The 21,299-nt window shown below is 35.9% G+C and overlaps 1 protein-coding gene across 1 annotated transcript in view; it reads left to right on the top strand.

The window, feature by feature from the left end:
• Positions 1–1,292, top strand: part of LOC131437751 (nose resistant to fluoxetine protein 6-like) — a 53,384-nt gene extending 52,092 nt beyond the window's left edge. Inside the window, exons 9-10 of the mRNA XM_058607301.1 lie at positions 422–564; positions 718–1,292. Of these exons, the coding sequence (XP_058463284.1) occupies positions 422–564; positions 718–912 (338 nt within the window). The 3' untranslated portion in view covers positions 913–1,292. The remainder of the gene's footprint in view (positions 1–421; positions 565–717) is intronic.
• Positions 1,293–21,299: the final 20,007 nt, after the last annotated feature.

Below are 21,299 nucleotides of genomic sequence, written 5' to 3'. Positions count from 1 at the left end.
GGAAATGATTAGTTAAAAATTCATAGCTGTAATGGAATGTGCAAATTGTACGGGTTTAAAATGTTGAACTCACGAAGTTAAAGGTTAAACATATTTGTATAATATTCCCAGTAGTATTTTTAATATTCGTATCACAGTTACTCGTGCAGTATAATTGAAGCTGATTTGTCTTAGGTTGCTACTAGCGTGTGCGAGAAGTATGAAGCGATTGCGAATGTGATGAACTGTTAGCGCGTCATGATTACTCTGGCATGAGCGTGTTAATACTTCGCAAATCACGTTCACTCGGGTAGCAACTTTTCCGTGTTCAAACTCGAGGCAACCGGCTGCCGAATATTTTAAAACAATATCGCATGAGCAGAGCAAACTAATCGTCATCGTAAATTAAAAACTTTTTCTATACTTTCCCTCCCCCGAACAGATGCAGTTATCCGGCTTCTATCGTCGAAATTTTTCATTCACATCAACAAGCTAACCTACGGAATCTATCTGATCAATCCGCTGATCATCACGGCCATTTTTGGATTCTCCGATGGTAGCGTTAATGCGGATCCGATTCTGGCGGTAAGTTCGTGCATGACACTCCGTTTAGCACCGATCTGTCAATCTGTTTGGCACCATTTCTATTTCGCTGCCTCAACCTACCGAAGTTACAGTTTAATAAGAAAAGTTTTCTTCTTTGCACGCATTCTCCGAACACTGGACCGATCGACGCAGATCGTCATGGCACTGGGTGTCACGTTGCTGTCCTACGTCGCTGCAGTGGCCTTCACGGTGCTGTTCGAGATCCCTTACTGCACGATTGCGAACGAAATTCTGAAGCTTAAAAAGAAACCGCCGTTGGCAGCGACGACGTGCGACCCGGCGACGGCACCATCGTCCTCAATATCTCAGGGAAAGAAAGTGGATTGAGTGGATGCTAATTATTTCCTCCGGCTCCGATCAGGTTGCACAGACCAAGACCAAGCATTTCATATTAGAAACACTTTTTTTAATAGAAGTAGATTGCTGATTGAGAAAATTCGGAGCTTACGACACTTGTGACAAAGCAAGAAACAATTTTAGAGTTAAATGTTGTGATAACCAATTGTTTTTTTTGGGACAAATTACATTTTTATACGTATGGGTATTGTGTACTTGTAACGATTTTAAAATAGTGTCAGCCTAGTGTTATTTATTATACAGTAAGCAGTAGAGATTTTAATGTAACGATTTAACAGATGCGTATGAAAATGTTCCTAAAAAAAAAACAAGCACTTTGTAGCACTTCTGTTGATCGAAAGTGAAATAAATATGACCTCAGTGTAGGAACCCAAACAGTTTTCTTTTGTTTTTTCAATTAAAAATGTAAATTTACGTCCCTATAGATGCACTTAAAAATAGCATCGCAATTCACTTCAAATTACACAAAATAATTCAACTGAAATCGACAGCGATCCGGACTCAAGAAATTACGACATGCTTGAATATAAGTCACAAGTGTCAGTTTCATACACTAATTATTACTTCATCTCATATTTGCTCGTGATTTTCTACTATTCTTGCTAATCGGTTTGATCGTAACCAGTCCTGAGTGGTAGATGAGAACAAGAGGGAATCGCAAAAAAAAATGCTACGATTGAATCAATCATCAATTCATTCGTCGAATTAGATCTGTGTCTTGTCGTCAAGTTTACCGTGCCGCGTGGTGACGAAAATGGCATGGGTTGCTAATTTAAGCTTTCGCAATATTCGATGCTTATTTACTCTCACTCTCTCTCTCTCTCTCTCTCTCTCTCTCTCTCTCTCTCTCTCTCTCTCGCGCGCCCGCGTCATGCTGTCTGCCTGGTCATATTTTCGCAAACCGCATTGCTAAAATTTGCCCCTACGTCGTAGCCTCACTGGAGCGGCTCCGTGCACTTGGAAACAATTCGAAATCATCGAAGGAGGCGCATGGTAGGTATTCAATTGATAGCGTGATTATTTGAATTCGCGTCGTAGAAGGAGTGGTGCTGCCATCTATCTAAGTTTAATCTGTGTGTGAAGAGAATGTAAACCAAATATGTTATTTTTTCGCTTAAGTTAAATCCATTGGTTCTCGTTGTTTTAAAGTGATGTAGTACGCATCGAAAAAATGAACACATATAACGGCTTTTATTTAGGCTTTTTAACTGTTTTGGTTGAATATCGGAGTTGGTTTTGTGCCCGTAAGAAAGAAAATAAAATTTCTCTTCCGGTGCTAATAATCCGCATAGGTAAGAGTACACAGGATTTTTTTTTATAAATTTATTAATTTGTGTTGTGCTTATGTGACAAACCGGTGCGTAACATTACGAAAAATGTTAATCGTGGTTTATATGAAAATATTTTTCTCTAAATGTCGTAGATCGTGGAGTTGAAAAGCTGTTCGGATGGGTACGCAAAAACAATCCCTGGACATTTTTTATGCTAATGAGAACATTAACGAAAGGAATTCGTTAGGCCGTGTGATGCGATATGTTCCAGATTGCAAAAAAAAATAACGTTTAATTCTTTCCCTAAAATGTCAAATTAAAACCGGTGGGTTCAACGCCTCAAACTTAAATTCGGGAAAATGGAAAATTCATTCCATTGCACCTTCAATATATTATATTGTCTACCAAGTGAGTATTAAAATAATTTCAAATCAAATTCAGACAGGTATAACTCGTTGTCTGTTCACAGGTATGAATCGTACGTCTCGACGATTAAGGATCTTCAGCAAAAAGAAAGCTTTCGTTTTTCCAAACCGACTCAGGATTCCTGTTTGTTTCAGATGAGCTCATCATTATCACTTGTGAAATCAATATATTCAATCCGAAATTGTATAATAAAAGATTTTAGTACACTTTGCTTCAAGAATTCGGTAATATTTTTCAGTGGTGATTCATTCCCAGATATTGTCAGTTCATTAGCATTTTTTGGTCTACCGTGTACTTGATATAGCTGAACAATATAAAATCAAATCAAAACAATAAATAGTAGTTACGAATTTGCGATTACCTTCCACAAAATGGTTCAAAGTTTTAAAATTTTCTTTCTCGTCAGTTTCAATAATTTGAAAACTGCGGGTCAAACTTTTTTTATTGTTCAGAAGTCTCTTCGAATATAGAATTATTCAGGTCACTATTAATGAGTTCTGTATCGCCTTATCTTTGTGTACCGAAACAGATATTTCAAGCAGTTTATGCAACGATCTCGATTGTGTTATGCTCGGCACTTGCAGAGCAATGAAAATGCTGATGCTCGCCACTTGACTCTAGACAAGTGCAAAATTCACCAAGTCCGCCATTGTATACAGATGTCACTGCATCTATCAGAAGGTGTCCAGCCTGGAGTACTCTTACGCGTTTGACCACCAAAACATCCGAGTTCACCAACACACTGCATGTACAACTTTCTGACAGCTCCTAATGGTGATTCGAAAAATACATTATTTTCTCATTTAAAGTAAACACTTCGATTAAAAACTTACACCACGAATAGAAAAAATGCAGTTCTAAAGCACATCTCAGAAATTTTTAACATTGAAGTTGGTTTTAATTCATAATTGTTGTTTTGAAATGTTGTTTACTTATTTGCTGATACTGACCACTGTTTCATTTTTCGGTAAACAAGCATCACTCACACAAATTATTTTATATCTATCAACTAAATCAGTATCGTCAAAGATTTTTAAAAACACTTTTGCTAACCAATTCAAACAGCAAACTGAAAATCGAAGAAAACGGTACGTTTGAAAATTCATTACTTTTTGCTTTTTCTTGTTTACCTTCACTTCACACATATAAGCTGTCAAACTCAACTTCGTAGTCGCGAATGGATGAAACAAAATTCTTGGAAAGTCAACTTTGGGAACAGAACTGACAAGAACGGTTTGATGTCGTACACTGCACTGAGGAAAAAGCAAGTTACAGTTTCAACAGACTAGGGCTTAGAGCAAATCCAGCAGCTGCAAGATTTACATGGGTGGTCTATAATATAACTGAAACTGAAACAAACGTGGCCCCAGCAAGCCGTTTTAGTTTTATTTATTCGAACAATTCTACTGTCGAATTTAAAATCGGTATTTATTTTTTCTATATTTGAAACACTGATAAAACTCTGCTGGGGCTGCTGATTTCTAGATTTAAATTTTAAAACTGACATAAATTATGCATCTATGTTACTACTAGAACACTCCTGAACATACCCTTATGAACGAAGTAGAAACAGTATTAAGATTATCTTAATTATTATCTATGCATGCTATAATTATTCGCTTCATGTATATCATCAATAGTCCATAATGTGAAAATATCATAATTTTATCTAATGATTTAATAATGACTAAAAAAGTATACGAGGAATGAATGATTTTGGATCCGAAAACATCAATGACTAATTTATTTCTAACACCTTTTATTATTTCAGAGGATTTTCCGGTCATGCATGAAGAATGTATCATAACGAAAGGTAAATCAATTTTACTTCAATTGATGCGAAAATTTAACTTGTACTTGCTAGTCATAAGTCATAGAACTATGCTATGAAGTTTTTGTAAATTTCGTAAGACTATCTTATGAATATCTGGAGTAAAGTATTGAAGAATTTTCTCTCTATATCGCAAGACATACTTATGGAATCCATTTATTATCTCTATGTCTGAAAGTCATAGTTTGTTCTTATGAAGTTCAAAGATCATTTTGTCTGAGTTTAAGGAAAAAGCAAGTGTCATAAGATTAAGACTTATGAACGAAGTAGAAATGAATTCGATTCAGAGCTTAAACTTGTCACGTATTCTCAATGAAAGAAACCATTCCCACAGCCTCATTTTCAACATGTCACATTCGTAAATGATTGGCAGCAGAACAACAGAACAAACGAAGAGAGACAAAGCATTTTCGTTTCTCATTGAAAAAAAAAAGAAATAATTGCCAACATCACTCTTAGCTCTATGACAAAACAAAACCAAACTAACGTCTTCAGGGAGCATCCGCAGAATTTCAATTCTTTTTATTTCATCGATGTATTGAAAATCTGTGACGCTTGGCTATAAAGAAAGACTAAAAAATGACAAATCGAAGTAATTACATCCCAAAATTACTACAAATTCGAGCACCAACAGGTAAAAGTCATTGTGGAACCTTCTTCAAAAGGGCAAATGAAAGAAAGAACACAATTTTGAAATTACCCAAGCAACCAGAAGTTCCACAATTACTTAAAAATTCCACTTTCTTGCTGCTTAAAAGTACATGCGGAACTTTTGAGAACTTGAAAGTACAGAACAAGTTCCGCGTGAACTTTCTAGCTGCTTAAGAAAACACGTGTCAATTTTTGACAGTTCGAAGTACAGAACAAGTTCCGCGTGAACTTCCTTGCTGCTTAAGAGTACGCGTGGTACTTTTGGCAACTTGAAAGTACAGAACAAGTTCCGCGTGAACTTTTTCGCTGCATAGAAGCTGAACAATGAATTTTATAAGTAGTTTAGAAGTTCGTTCGGTTGCGTCGCGCGAACTTTCAAGTGTGGATAATTACTTTAAAAATGGGCTGCTTAGAATGCTATTGATGAACTTTGAGAACTGCTTAAGCCAAATCAGTCCCTTTTATCCGAACTTTTGGTTAGTTGGGTACTGTCCTGCTTATCTTATCGACTGGAAATGGATTTCGTTCTCATAGTTTGCAATGGAAGCTGAGAGTGACATTAATTTTCGACATTTTCGTCTATTTTGTGTCAATGAAAATGACTTCTATGAGCTCTGATTCCATTAAGCGATAGATAGTTATGATTTTGTTAATTGTTTTCCATGAATGGTATAATTAAAGACTGTCCTAGAAAGTACGGACGCAACCAAAAACCGCTGCCATTTCGCAATGGTTCAGAATCTGTCAATTTTTATGGCTGCGTTCTGTTGTTCACACTCTACTCTAACCACTTGTGTTGTTTATTCGTTTTCATTAGTTTCATGTCACTTTCGTCCCAAAAGACATGAATCCACCAAATTGCCCACAACTTCGACCAAATGAGGAATTTTGGGCATTAACGAAGGCACATCTTAGGAAACATGGCTCAGCAGCCGAAACCATTCAACAGTTCGAAAAAGATTGGAAAAAAGTGTCAAAACTTGTCGCCAAGAAGTCTGTACGGAACTTAATGAGGAACGTTCGCAAGAAGGGGCGCCAGCTAGTCCACAATGGCTAAGTAGCAAATGTTGAGAATAATATTCTGTTGTTGTAGTCTAATATCATCAGCATATCGAATAAAATTTGAATATCTAACATTCCTCACAAGCCAAGAGCTTCTTTTCTTAAACCCAACAATAATCACATTCTCAAATTGAATGGCTTGGAATTGACATGACTATGACTAAAAACTCACTTTCAAGGATCACATTGAAGGAATTCAGGCAAAGTGTAATAAATATATTAAATGTTTATATCCTCTTATAAACAGAAATTCTAAGCTCTGTCTAAAAAACAAATTGTTAATTTATAAACAAATTTTCAGACCAGCCATGCTTTATGCGGTACCAATTTGGTCAAGCTGTTGTTCCACCAGGAAGAAAACGCTTCAAAGGATTCAGAATAAAATTCTGAAAATGATTCTGAAGCGTCCTCCCTGGTTTAGTACAAATGAGTTACACAGACTCGCAAATATAGAACCATTAGATGTAATGTCACATAATATTATAAGCAAATTCCGACAAAAATCGATGCAATCTTCAATTGAATCGATTCGCTCTCTGTATTAGTTAGTAAGTTAGTATATAAGTTCCTTTTCCCCATTACACAATACAAGTAGGTTTAGAATTTTCCCTACACAAAAATCTCAGAATTGCGGAAAGCAAATGATGTCTTCATGGTAATAACCAAATCATATATATATATATATATATATATATATATATATATATATATATATATATATATATATATATATATATATATATATATATATATATATATATATATATATATATATATATATATATATATATATATATATATATATATAACAGGGCTGAAAAGTCACCACTTGTGGCTGAACACCCAATTTAAATCTTAATAATTTAATTTTAACTCATATTCCAATAAATAGTTATTTAAAAAAAAAAAGAATATCTAACACTTGTGAATTATTTACAGCGAAATCAAAGTGCGTCCATACTTTCTGGGACAGTCTTTATTTGCTATTGCAAATCAGATTTTCTTTTGTCACTATTTCAATAAACTAAATCGTTGCGTGAATCCAAGATTTAGTTATTTTGAAATATTTTTCACTGCATGTTGGATACTCGACGTGATTCTACTTCTTCACCGTTGAGTTCAACCAGGTATAATTTGACAGCAGATTTGCCAGGTAAAAATGTCAAATATCTTCAGACAGGGTTGCCAAAGTCTGTATATCAGAAAAAAATCTGCAATCAGCAAGTATGGCTTGTTGGCAGCAATTGCTCTATAAAGTATGATACGCTAAACTTGGCGAGCAAATAATAAAAGGTCGCGACAATTTCAAAAGTTTGTAAATTTTTACGAAAGTCTGCAGAAAAACTCGATTTTCAAAAGTCTGCAAAAGTCTGCACAACAAAAAATGTCTGCATCACTATGTACGAAATCTGCAGATTTACAGACAATTCTGCTTATCTGACATCTCTGTTTGACAGTACGGTGTACGAAACTTCGACGCACACATAAAGGTAAATCAACACCAGACCGAGCTGTGGTCATGTGCAGATCAAAGCCAAAGCAGAAAAAAGTCGGTGTCGGGTCAGCCTAGAATTCTAGAGCTATGTCCATCTGTTTTTTTCTAGCTTGGATCAAGACATTGGCGTATCTTGAGCAAGGGGGGCGAAGGGGGCACTCGCCCCGGGCGCAACGGTTCTAGGGGGGGGCGCAAACCAATCCTTGGGACCGTTTTTTTTGCTCGTCCAAATCATGATTGCGGCTTGTGTTTGAGTTCTCATAGAGTTCAGATTGTGTTTGCTCACTAAACCAACGATGGGAGCGGGAATTCTTATTTTGCCCCGGGCGCCATATTTCCTCGGTACGCCACTGGATCAAGCCAACCGTAGCACTTTCATTAGAAATTTTCTGGATAACACTCGATTGAAACATAATGTAAACTAATCAACGAGGGGTCATCCAATACAATTGCGCGTGCAACGTAATAATAACTGTTCAAGTAATTAGGGTAACAGAGGTATTTTGGCCCACTTTAAGATTGATTTTATTTTGGCCCACTTTGTAAAAATATCCCCCAAATGTTATAATATCTTTGAAAACCCCTTCCGCAATAGGTAATTTAATGTGATTAGCTTCAAATTGATGCAACATAGGTTACTTAACATCGATAAAATCCGATGAAATTGATAAAGTTTGTTAGGTGGGCCAAAATATATGAAGTGGCCAAAATACCTCTGTTACCCTAGCAGTTCAATTGCCGGATCATCTCCGTATTTTCAACCGCACACACAAAATTATTTAATCATGAGTGCTTCTAATGTTATTTTTTTCGAATTCAGCCATACTGTTTTTGGATATTTATAGATATTTTTCTCACAAAAAAACGTTACACAATGCATTGTAGAAATGACGGATTTATCTCTGTCGACATCAAACTTTAGCAATCTATAACATTTTTGTAACGAATGGTAGTGTATAGTTCTGCAGTAGTGTCATGAAATTTAACAATTCACTACCAGAGTACCACTTAAAACGAATACTTGTTAAATGTAGCAACCATACATAGTTGAGCTCTTCCAAAATGTTCAGCGTCGCCCGCTAATTGATCCGATCAACTGCCGCCACAGAGCCTCGTTCGTCCCAACCGTGGTTCGTTCCAGCGTTGCCAGGTATACCATTTCTCGGTATTTCTACCGATTTTTGACCTCTGTACCGCAATACAGATATGTTCTCATAAAATACCGATTATTCACGAATCATCCAGATAAATACCGATTTTGGGTTTTTTATTGGATAGACTTGAGAAATGATCGTAATCTAACCTTTTTTTTGCTCACTTAACTGAGCCCCGGTTACATTTTCCTGGTACTTATGTAGCAGAGTTTCGGATACCGATATGATACCGATTGATTTTGTGCCGAATACAGATTTTTGTAAAAATGACCTGGCAACGCTGGTTGGTTCGCTGGTGAAGTTACGCTACCCGGCGAGTGTCTTAACGTGTGTGCTTTATGAAAGTGACATAAGAGAAGGCACACATTCATCAGACATTATCTCATTGGCAATGTCACTTCAGTGGCCGCACCACCACTGCCACTGCCACCGTGTCGGTCACACATCCGATCCACGCGTTAAACCTGGGCCACACGATCTCATGCGCATATCGTTTAAATGTGAAACAAACGCCGGAATAAAAAACAAACCTAACATATGACTTATGTAAAAAATCTTAGGTGAAGTGCACAGCTGCACTCTTCATATGGGCTATTTCATTGTTTGTTCACATCATGCCAAAGAAACCGCTTCGCTGCCCAGCAACGGACCAGCGTGTACTGGGCAGTTACTTTACTGACCATTCTACGTCTGACTCGTGACTTAGAAACGTTGTCAAAAAAAGCAAGCGAACAAAAATTGCATAATTTCTGACACATTTTTTTCCGTTGGCCTAGATCGAAAAGTTCAGCTGTCGAAAACTGATGTAATTAAACGATTCAACCGGTTATTTGGGTATTTTAATTCTTGAAACGATGGCGCCGTAGCTTTTGCATGGGATCAAAATCGACTACCGTACTGTGCCCTTCATAATATCCTGCCAGTGTCTCTTTTCAATTATTGTTTCGCCTACGGCTCATAAGTGCATTAGCAGGTCATGATGGACTACCAACTATGTTCAGTACACCACACATCTGTCATTAATATTCAGTTCATCTTGCTTCGAGTTTTTTTAAACCTTATTTTTCACTGTCTTAATTATAAGCAATTTTGTGTTAACTAAGCAGCATTTGCGGGTTGTTTAAGTTTTCTGTTTTAATTGGAAGAAAAGTGTAGCTGGAGCGCATCGAATGCTTGTGAATGTTCATGGTGGTAATGCCGCAAACTGATAAATCTTGTAGGAAATGGTTTCAACGGCTCAAGAATTGAGATTTCAACGTTCAAGACAGGCCTTGCTCAAGACAACAACAAAAAATAACACTAAGTTTGAATGTGATGGAAAAACATTAGTCCTTCTCAATTAGAATATTTCAAACACACTAAAACACGATCATGGAAGAAATCCCGGAAATTCATCAACAATTTGGATTAGCATAAGATAATCTTGCAACTCCGTTGATCAAAAATAAAATTCACATAACTTCTTGAAACCAACGAGTAGAAACTCGCTTGTTTGTGTTTCTTTAACACGAACGACAGTTTTGAGACTCACACTCAGGTGCAAAAAGCTTATCGAATTGATACTAGGTTTTTCATGATGACGACACAAATGAATTCCCGATGAATGAAATTCATCTTTGATAGCTGCCGGTGGTTTGTTTTGTTTTGCAACTGCAAATTAAAAACTGAAAAAAGACGAAAAAGTGCCGGTTGAAAACGTGTTCCACAGAGAAAAGAAGGAAAAAGACTGCCCTGTATGCGTTTCCAGCATCAAGGAGCGATATTTGTATAAATCTGTGTAGTGTGAGGCGAAGGGAATTTTTAAATTCAAACGATGAACCTCTGATGAACTTTTAAACTGTGAACAATCCACCGGCGGCTGTCAAAAAAGTTTATTCTGTTCATTTTGTGAGGTTATGTCATGTTCATGTAAAACCTAACAATGTTACAGCCGAGCCGAACGGCTGAGGAATATTTCGACGTAACCTGGAAAAGGAATCGCTCAATGTGAAAGGAATTTGTCGAATTTTTGATAAATACTTACCAAAATACAGTGGTCCCAATCACACGTGTTTTTTCTTATTTGTGCTTCAGGGGTTGATCTAAGAGCGCTCATGTCTTTAGAAGAATTTCTGTTTGGAACTGTCCGCTTCTTTTAATATAATCAAAGTTGTCATTAATCCACCTAAAAGTGAACTATAAAAATATTTTTCATACAATACGGGATAAACAATTCATGTATTCAGAAATGTTGTAGATCATGCTTAAACAAGAAAACATGTCGAAGACATGAACAGTTCAAAGAGTTCGCTTTCACATCTCATCCAAGTCAGTCGATAAAACAAAACCGGTTGCGTTCGGGACAGAAGAAACCAAGTACAGTATTGTGTAGTGAACAATAGAACGACCTCGAAATGAGTGAACCAAACGAACAAAAGCTACCGCCGACACGAAAGAATACAATTGTTGTTGACTTCAGGCAGTGCAAAATTCGACCTTCGATACGAGAACATGAAGGTTTGCTTAAGGAGCAAATGCATCTTGACATTAAACGTGTGCATTTACTTCAATGCAATAAGACGAATAATGTTGTTTATATCCAGTTCTATAAAGAGTTGGATGCAATTCAATTCGCAAAAGACAATAATAATGTGCATTATGTGGAGCACGAGAACATTAAGTACAACATTCTAGTATATATGGAAGATAGTGCTATAGAAGTGAAGAACTTTTTCCCTGGTATTCTAAATGGCGTACGTTTGTTACGCATACGCTTGAAGAAGGCTATACCTTCTTATATGAATTTCGGTCAAGATACAAGAATTCCGTGCAAATCACTTGTAACCTATGACAATCAGATGGCCACATGTCAATATTGCCAAAAAGCTGTTCACAACGGTAAGCCATGTGATAAACTGGACAAGGAGACAACCACACCAAAGGACAACGGTGCTTCCTTCACACCAACCCCAAGCAACAACAGTACACTTGTGACAGCCACCAACAACAATGAAGCATCCCCTTCAACGAAACCAGCAGTATCCCCTATAGAACAAAGTACACCAGCTGCAGTTAACAACTTACCCAACTTTATTAAAAATAGTTATTTTTCTCGGTGTTGTGTTAATTTTGTCGACTTACTTTACTATACTATCATCAATTTATGATATGATTTTTAGTTGTATAAAGTTTTATATTGCAACACTATTGAAGTGTTTCAATAGTACTCTATTGAAAAACCTGTCTGAATTGACTTATGTCAGCATCAGCCATATCTGCTGCTGTAAAATTGCATCGGTATAAAAGATAAACATTCAATTTTCCCCCATTATTTTCTGCGCAACGGTTGTCGAAGCAAGACATACGGGAGAGCAGTAGTTTGAAAACACCGCTGCTCAGTTGTCCGGAATTTGAGGCGGAATTCATTGTGATTCATTCATTGAATTCATTCCAAGTGCACCTACTGATTCAGCTTGGAATCGATTGTTTCATATTATTTATAATCCAATTTGAAATCACAATGAATTCCGAAACATATTTCGGAGGAGTTTACCGAGTGTACACGCCAAGAGCCATCTCAATTTGACCTATATGCAGATCCCATTCATTCCCAATTCAAAGCACTTTTCAGTCCCACAGATCATCATGAAGAACAATTTGAATTTTCTCCATTTCCGTTACTAATACATTCAATTACGACAGGCAACGCTCACACGCAATGTGAAAATGACAGTATTGATGTGGTCACAGAGAACAGACATCCAAGTAGAGATTTCAATGTGTGTAAGAAATTTAACGATTGTTTCAAACAGCAATCACCAAGTAGCAATTCTGTACAGGCGCTTCGAGCAGCCCTCTAAACCCTTATGGACTCTTCCCGATCAGATGGTAATAACAGAATCATAACAACTGGAGTAATTTATTTCAGAAATATTTTGTAACAAATTTTGAAATATTTTTGGCTGGTAAGCTGTTAAAATAACAAAAAAGACTCTAGCGGGAACAAAATTGTAACAGATTTTGAAACGTTTGTATCACAATTATTATTGAATTTGTTATGACTACAGAAGTCCGAAAGCAGAAATTTCTAACAAAAGTTGAACAAAATTAGATAGCAAATTTAACACAGAAAAACTATATCCCAGCTAACTTTTAGCGTCGTTTCAATCCAAAATTGTTGAATGATTTTTTCTATTAAATGAATAATTTATTTAGTAATCTGATTTCTTCTTTTAGTTTTTTGAAATTCTGATCATTATATTTTGATATAAAGCTACGGAAGAACTCATTTTTTTCAATTAATGAACTTTATCATGAGTCTTGCAAATGAAAATAAAACATCATAACTGATTTTGTTATTATATTGTTATCATAAGTTTTAACTTTCAACTTTTTTCATTCGTTAAATATCTCATTATAATACAAATTGTTATACATATCAACTGTTGATACACTTGTGTTATGCTTTTGTTATGTGCATCTGATCGGGTTGCGTTCGATCTTTCATAGAATGGTGATTCATGCGTGCAAAGTCGTGCGTAACAGAGGTTTTTAACAGATTTTTACTTGTATGTTTTACACAGCGTTTTTGAAAAAGTTTGTACTAGCTTGGATGTCTGTTCTCTGCGTTCTTCAAATTTTATTGTATGAGTTGCGGATGGCTGCTAACACCCACCAAGCGATAATCTTAATCATATTAATTGTTCAGTTTACAATTCATGAATTATTTTTGAGAGAAATTTTTTTTCAGATGTACAGACGGATCGAGAATCTCCTAAAAATACAGTAATGGTAGAATGGTTTGTATTCATAACCCAACCATAATTATGTGCATACGATTTTGTTTCATCAGAAAAATCTTTAACCCAACTGTAATCAAAGAAGTAGTCCTACGTTAAATACAGCTGTGAAAAGAATCTTGGCGAAGTTCATGACTGCGATGACCTTCATAATGCAAGCAATAAATGAGCCGCACAAGGTGAGACAAGGCCTTCGTGTTCCAACTCTGAACAAAAAAATGACTGTGATTGATGTGGGATTTCGTGAAATGTGTCAGTATGTGAAATAAAACAACCGACAGTCCACAATTAAGAGCATACCCCTCGTTCTATTGCAACATATTTTATTTGATTTCTGTTATTGTCTGGGTAAGCTCTCACAAATTTGGTTCGTTGCCGCCGATGTAAGCCAACCGCAAAGAAGTAAAGTTTTATTTACCTACCTTCATCAATTAGCCGGTTAGAAAAAGTGGCGTTTGAAAAGATCAGCCATGGCGGGTTTTATTTTATTTTTTTTTTCGTTTGTGGGAGAAAAGAAGCATCGAACATTCGACGGTCGCTCAAGTTTGGCAATTAGCACTGGATGTGTAATATTTCGGCTTGATTTGGCCAATCCATGGTGGGCAGCCTCGGTACCGCAAGTAGAGGCAAAACAGGAGATGAACAATATTTGTTTGCTATTTGCAATCGCGGTCAAGGTTTGGCAGGTTTAGCCATATATTGATGTCCTAATCCACTAGATGAGAATGAGACTGAAAAAACGGGTTGTTTTCTAGAAAAATAAAACTGTTTTAAATTTACCTTATGAAACAAGGTATGACCACTAAGGGGCCAATATTTAAGGTCGTCTTCATTTTTTTTAAAGCAATAGTTTCTAAAAATGATAAATAAAAGACTACAACTCTTGCTATTTGCTTTATATTCCTATACAATCGCTTTTTTCAGTACCAAGTAATAAATATTGTTAGAATAGTTTATTCGTTGAAGTTTTATTTCACTAAAAGTGGCATGTTGATAAAAAGCAACAGTATGCTTTTAGGCAAGTTGTGGATTCGAAACCCGGGTCAGAGGAAAGCTATTTGCAATTTTTCATATCTGCGATTTCATTTATTTATAACACTCTTATTCGAGGGGCTATCCCTAGCAAGTTAAAATTCTTTCTAGCCAATAAATTCCCAAGAAACTTGTGATTTGGCATGGCATCTATAGCTGCGGACAAAACAGCAGGTTTTCGTGACAAACAAGTCCATGAATTAATAAATGTACAAGCAAGAGTGCTTTTGAAAGCGTGTTCTTCTTGACATTTAAACTCACAATGGACGTGTATTGGTCTAATTTAGCAATCTGACACTACAACGCAGAAGGGCTACAGCAGTATCGAGACAACGCATGGGGTGTATTTCTTCGAAAAGAACATCAATCTACTCAACTGCCTTCAATTCTGCCCGATTGAGAAATATTATTAATAATATTATTATTTCATAAACAATGTTCCGAGGTAAATCAGTTATTTCAAGTCCAGATGTTCAATGACTCAATACAATGATCATTGAATCATTAATCTTAAATCTAGTACCATTTGCAAGTTTCTGGTGTCTGGTTCTAGAAATAAAGCTTTTCTTAAATAAATACATCCTGAAATTTCACTCGAAATACTACTCAAAATCAGTGAAATTGAATGGAGATCTTTTTCTTCACTGGAGATCTATATGGCTATAGTATCATCAAATGCCAATTATATTCTTTATGCTCAAATATCAGCTCTGATTATGATAACACCAAATATTCGGCTCTGGCGGTCTCTTAAATAAGAACTGTTGTTATTGCTCGACGTTTCGATCACTGTTCAAAATAGAAATATATCAAAATAAAATATTTAATATTCGGTCGTCGATAAATTATTCATGTGTTCAGATTTGTGTTTATTCTTTTGTCCGATATCCATTTGATTGTATTGCACTTAGTAAGTATTCTCTGATCCTCACAGCAGTGAGAGCTTGCCAAAAATTATTTCAATAACCTTAGTAGAAAACTCGGTTATTTGGTCAGTTTTCCAATTGACTTGACTAAGAATCTTGTCATGATAAAATATGAGAGCAGAAGTATATCATTCTTCACTTGAAGAATATGACTTCCTAACTGGTTTGATTCTGAAAGCAAACAAAACGGTTTGCTGGACCAACCCTTGGTAGGTTAAAAAGTATTCAGATGCTAGAGATGCAAAACATAATAGTTGTTGAAACCTAACGGAGAAACTTCTGGAAATTTTGAAAACTTCTTGTCTTTGAAAAAAAAAACGGATGGATAATGTCAGAGACATAACTGGATGACGTGAATATGAATAAAATTGACATGCTTTCAAACATTTAGGAAAGTTTTCTTTTAATTTGAACGAATTCTAGACATATTTATCATGAAAAGGTAAATAAAAATAATAGAAACACATTTATGTCGAATCTTACCAAACATTTGGATTTATTGCATTTTTCATGATACTGTTAGCAAAATTATGGCGACGACCGACGTATCAAATGAAACCAAACATTTTCAATTTAAAACGCAAAATATTCGGTAACATGTTGTATCTGAACAATGTATAAGACATAAATTAAAAATTAGAGGATACAATAAAACGAATTCTGTTAAAATTTACGAGGTTTTGGCTGTTGTTTGGTTATTGAAAAAACTGTTTTATTCCACCTAGTGGTGTAATAGTGCCTTTCTCATAAACATTTCACGAGATTTCGATGAAAGTTTCATATTGGACAATTTGAATAACTGTTTCCGGAACCAGAATCCGGAGACTGTCACAGTTGCATTTTGTATATGAAATTCAAGCTAAAAAGGGTTTTAATTTTTAATGAGTTTCATAACATCTGATTTGTGATTGGATTTTTAATCAATTTTGGTCACAGCATGATTTACATACATACATTAGTAGTTATGAATTGTATCGTTTGTAGAATTATGTCAGCTATAAAATTCATAATTTCTTTCTGTGTACGTACCGACGTAATTTCAGGTGTTTTTGTGTTGTCGATTGTGCAGGAGCATTTTTTGTTTTGCTTTTTTTGGCACTGGTGAGTAAATTTCTGTGTTTGCAAAGCAATACGTATAACGCGAATGAATTAATATTCGATTTCCAGTATAATCCTACTTTTATTTTTGTTAATCGTGATTGTTCTAGAAAACATTCATTGGGAAGGTTGGCCGAGTTGTAATTTTAGCTTAGGAGCAATTCCAGGAATGAGTAGACGAAAAAGTGACAAAATCAGAATCGACCTTCTCTGATTTGGATGAAACTTTGCACATGGCTTCAGTATGGCAAATCATAATTTTTGAACCGATCAAGAGGTCAATCCGACTCACGGCTGATTTTTAAAAAGGACGTATGTCATTTAGTACATTAACGGTTTCCGAGTTACAACGATTTGAAAAAGGCAATTTTCGTGATATGCAAAAATACATACGCCCTTTTTAACAATCAGTCGTGAGTCGGATTGACTTCTCCATCGGTTCAAAACTTATGGCTTGCCATACTGCAAAGTTTCATCCAAATCGGAGAAGGTCGAGTCTGATGATCTGCTAAGCATTTCTGGAATTGCTCATATCTCCTTGAACCAAAATGAATTATAATCGAAATGAAAGTGCTTTTCTCATATATTTTGTTCAGAAACAAATGCTTTCTCTTTAAATGGCTCACCCTGTAGTAAAGCATTTCGAGAATGTTTTGTCAAATTTTCAAGTCTATCGGAACGAAACTCTGAAAGCTATGAGACTTTACCTTTGCTTATCTCAAGCTGCGAAGAGGCAAGAGCTCGGTGCACAGGCCCAAGAGTTCTGCTTCGACTGACCTTCAATCTTGACAAAACATATTTGAAATGTTTTATCATAACAAAATACTTAGTAAAATATGATTTTTCGAATGTGTTGGACTCTACGCGCTCCACAGAAAAATAAATCGTTTCCTTCGATTTTATAGACAATAAACATGAAAAGCGTTTTTTTCGAAAGCACATTCACGGAACGACCGAAATTAGCCCTACGCCTGATTCGTATTACTGTTTTTTGAAGTGAGTTTCGAATGTTGCACTCTAATTGTATATGTCAAATGATGTTTTTTGTATCTTCCTACCTTCCGGTCTACGCCGTCCGGTGTACTACTTGTATTTGGTTTTTGTTTTCCGAGTGCTCAAAGTTTTCAGTGAGAGAGTCGATTTTGCGAAGTCGAATGAAGACAGCAGCGATTTTGAAGAAAAATTTTCAAAAAGCAGTTTATGTTTCGCTTATGTCTTTTTCTCCAATACAACATCGTATTTATACCTGCCAATATAGAAAAGACTACCGCGACTGAAATATTTTTCGGTAGTAGTGTGCCATCTAGTGGCTAGTAGTCATTACGGTGTTAACGTTTTTTTCGGTGACAGTGCGCCACATAGCTGCAAATTACAGAAGCCACTTCAACCATTTATGTTGGTTGAAAACAAGGTTTTATTTCTCTAATTCAACTAAAAAATTAGTTGAATGGAAATCAAGTGTGCCTTAGCTAAGAAATGACAGCACGTTGAGTTGGTGAATTCAACTAAAAAAATAGCCATTTCAACAAATATTTTATTATTATTAAGGGAATCTGAAATAAAAAATCTAAATTAGCTAAAGTAAGATTTTTTTAGTTGTCTCAAAAAATAACTAACTAAAATCAGAAAATCAACTAATTTTTTCACCAAAATGCTGATTTCGGTCTTTCCGTGTACTATTTATACATCCATTTGACAACAACTTCCGGGAACCGGAATCTGAGATCCGGTATAGCAAAAACCACTTAGTGTGGCCATCAACAAATAAGATCTACATATTGGAAAAGTTTTATAATTCCAAAACCGGAAGTCGGATCCATACAAATTTTAATAGCAATCTCTGGTATGATAAAATTCTTCATTTGAATTTAGTTTGTGAACACCGGTCGAACAGTCTTCGAAAATTCGAAGTTAAGTAATTTCAATTTAGGGATTTTCAATCACTATTTCCGGAATTGGGTACAGAAATAAGTTTTATTGCCATCAACTAACAAGATCTGCTAATTAGAAGTTTCTACCAACCAGTTTTAAATAACTCGTTTCTTTTTTGTAATTGAATTTTTGTGCTTAACGCCCTGTAACTTCAGACCCGAATTTAAATGAAATTCCGGATTGTTCTATTGGGTCTTAAGCCCTTTCATTTGATATTAAGTTTTTGAACATCGGTTAGTGCAGAGATTTTCACATTTGAACACTAAAAGGCCCTGTAATTTCGGAACCGGAAGTCGGGCCTGATAAAATTCTGGAATGTTATACCTGACCACAAGACCTTCCAAATAAATTTAAGTTTGATTTAAAGTTTAAGTTTGGTCTATCTCGAGGAACTTATTTGATTTGAATGTGGATTTCAGCCTTCCAGGTCTCAGCTCAAAAGTCGGTTTTCAAAGTGATTACATATCCTTTCTATACATGAAAGGCAAAAAAGTTTTCGTTTTTAAAAGTTTTCCTTCCATTATGATTACAAAAATCAATGTCAAAATTAAAGGAAATGGTACTGGATGACCAGCAGTGCAAGGACTGAGCAAACATAGCATAGTTTTAGCAAGATTCCGCGAATGAAAGAGATGTCCTGCCGCTGGATGCCGTACTTGCTTACTCAGGATTAAAAAGAGGAACGCAAGCACACTTTGGCAGCATGTTCGCCTATGCTGATGCAAATTGGTGTTGGAATGAAATTGGGTGGAATAGTTATGAAGACGGTTCTTTGGGTTTGTCGGAGTATAATTTTCGTGGACTATCTCGAAAAAAGAAAAACACCATCGACAGCAAGTGTAAGTGTGCATTATTGAAGCGATTGAAAATCGGAAAAATCGGTTTTTCGAGACAATGTGCCGGTACACAAGAGAATAGTGTGAGCTTCATTTTGGAGTTCTGCCCGGTACTTCTGGAACCTGCTCCGAAACCGGTGAGAATGGATTCAAATGAAACCATAAAATATTTCATTTGAATCCATTCTCACATTCGTGCAAATCGTCCTAGTCAACTCTGAGAAATTTATGTGAATCCTGTTTTGGAGTTTTTGACCGCTACCGAGAAGATTTTTCTGTTGTTGCATCGCCACTCCCAATGACGAGATTAAATTTTTAATATTCATCACCCTGTTTGATATACAAGGTGATGAGTATTTAAAATTTAAATTCGTCATTGGGAGTGGAGATGCTAGGTAAAAATTTCAAATATATTTATAAAGGGTTGACAGTCTGTAAACTCGAAAAAACAAGTCTTCGGACTATTTTTTCCATTAAAAATTATGCACGGTATTGATTAGGCGTAAATTAATTAAAATGTTTACGAAAGTCTACGAAAAACTTTGCAACTAACACAAGTTTGCAGCTTATTTTAGAAATCTGCTGATTTACAAACTAATCTGCGCACTTTAATCTCGCTGTAAACAGTGTTGGTGATTGCCGAAAATTTGACAGAAGATGCTATATTGCTATCTATATTGTAAACAACATTTTCAATCCGGTAGAAGATGCTACAAGAACTCGAGTCTCTCAATGCATGAACCGCGAGAGAATTTTTCTACATTCCTTCGCTCCACTTCATACTCTGAGTATTTCACAGCCCTTAAAAAAATTACAGTTTGATAATGATCGTTGCTGTGTGGAATTTCCCAAGAGAGAATCGCAAGTTGACAATTATCGCAGAAAATCGAGTCGATGATTCAACTTGATGATTCTCATACTAGGTTGCAATATTTCAAAACCTTTGTGTGGAGCATTCACAGACATTTTCATAGACACAAATTATGCAAAGATTATATGCACATAGTTAGAATAAGCGGCAATAGTAAAATGATTCTATCGCAATTATCAACTGCCTGTATAGAATCGGATCGCGAAACGAGAATAAGCGACCGTTTGTTGCTTCAGAGAAGATCCCCACAGCAGCGTGCTAACCTTTGATTCTCAGAAATGTCATCGAGAGAAATACGCTCTCGCACTGGTGTCGATTCTATGTTAAATGAGCCATGTCAGGTTTTCATTGTTGCGATGATATCGGTCTCTCTTTGATGGCACTGATTCAATCGTTGAAGAGTTGGGAGTGAACGTTCTTTGATACGATAAAAGCCATCCTTGGCTGTAAATAATTCACAAGTGTTAGATATTCATTAGATTAGAGTTAGATTTTATTCGATATACTGATAATATTAGACTACAACAACAGAATATTATTCTCAACATTTGCTACTTAGCCATAGTAAATTCCGTACAGACTTCTTGGCGACAAGTTTTGACACTTTTTTCCAACCTTTTTGAACTGTTGAATGGTTTCGGCTGCCGAGACATGTTTCCTAAGATGTGCCTTCGTTAATGTCCAAAATTCCTCAATTGGTCGAATTTGTGGGCAATTTGGTGGATTCATGTCTTTTGGAACGAAAGTGACATTTTTGGTAGTAGACCATTCTACCGTTGATTTCGAGTAGTGGCAAGAAGCAAGATCTGGCCAGAAGACAACAGGATCCTTGTGGCTTCGAATCATGGGTAGAAGTCGTTTTTGTAAACATTCCTTGATGTATATTTCGCTGTTCATTGAAGCAGTGGTGATGGAGGGTTTCGAAATCTTACCGCAGCTACAAATTGCTTGCCAGACCATAGCTTTCTGACCAATTTTTTCGACTTCAATCGAT

Source organism: Malaya genurostris, chromosome 3, assembly GCF_030247185.1.
Source record: "Malaya genurostris strain Urasoe2022 chromosome 3, Malgen_1.1, whole genome shotgun sequence".
Taxonomy (NCBI): domain Eukaryota; kingdom Metazoa; phylum Arthropoda; class Insecta; order Diptera; family Culicidae; genus Malaya; species Malaya genurostris.
The sequence above is the reverse complement of the archived record's forward strand: the minus strand, read 5'-3'. Positions and strand labels throughout refer to the sequence as shown.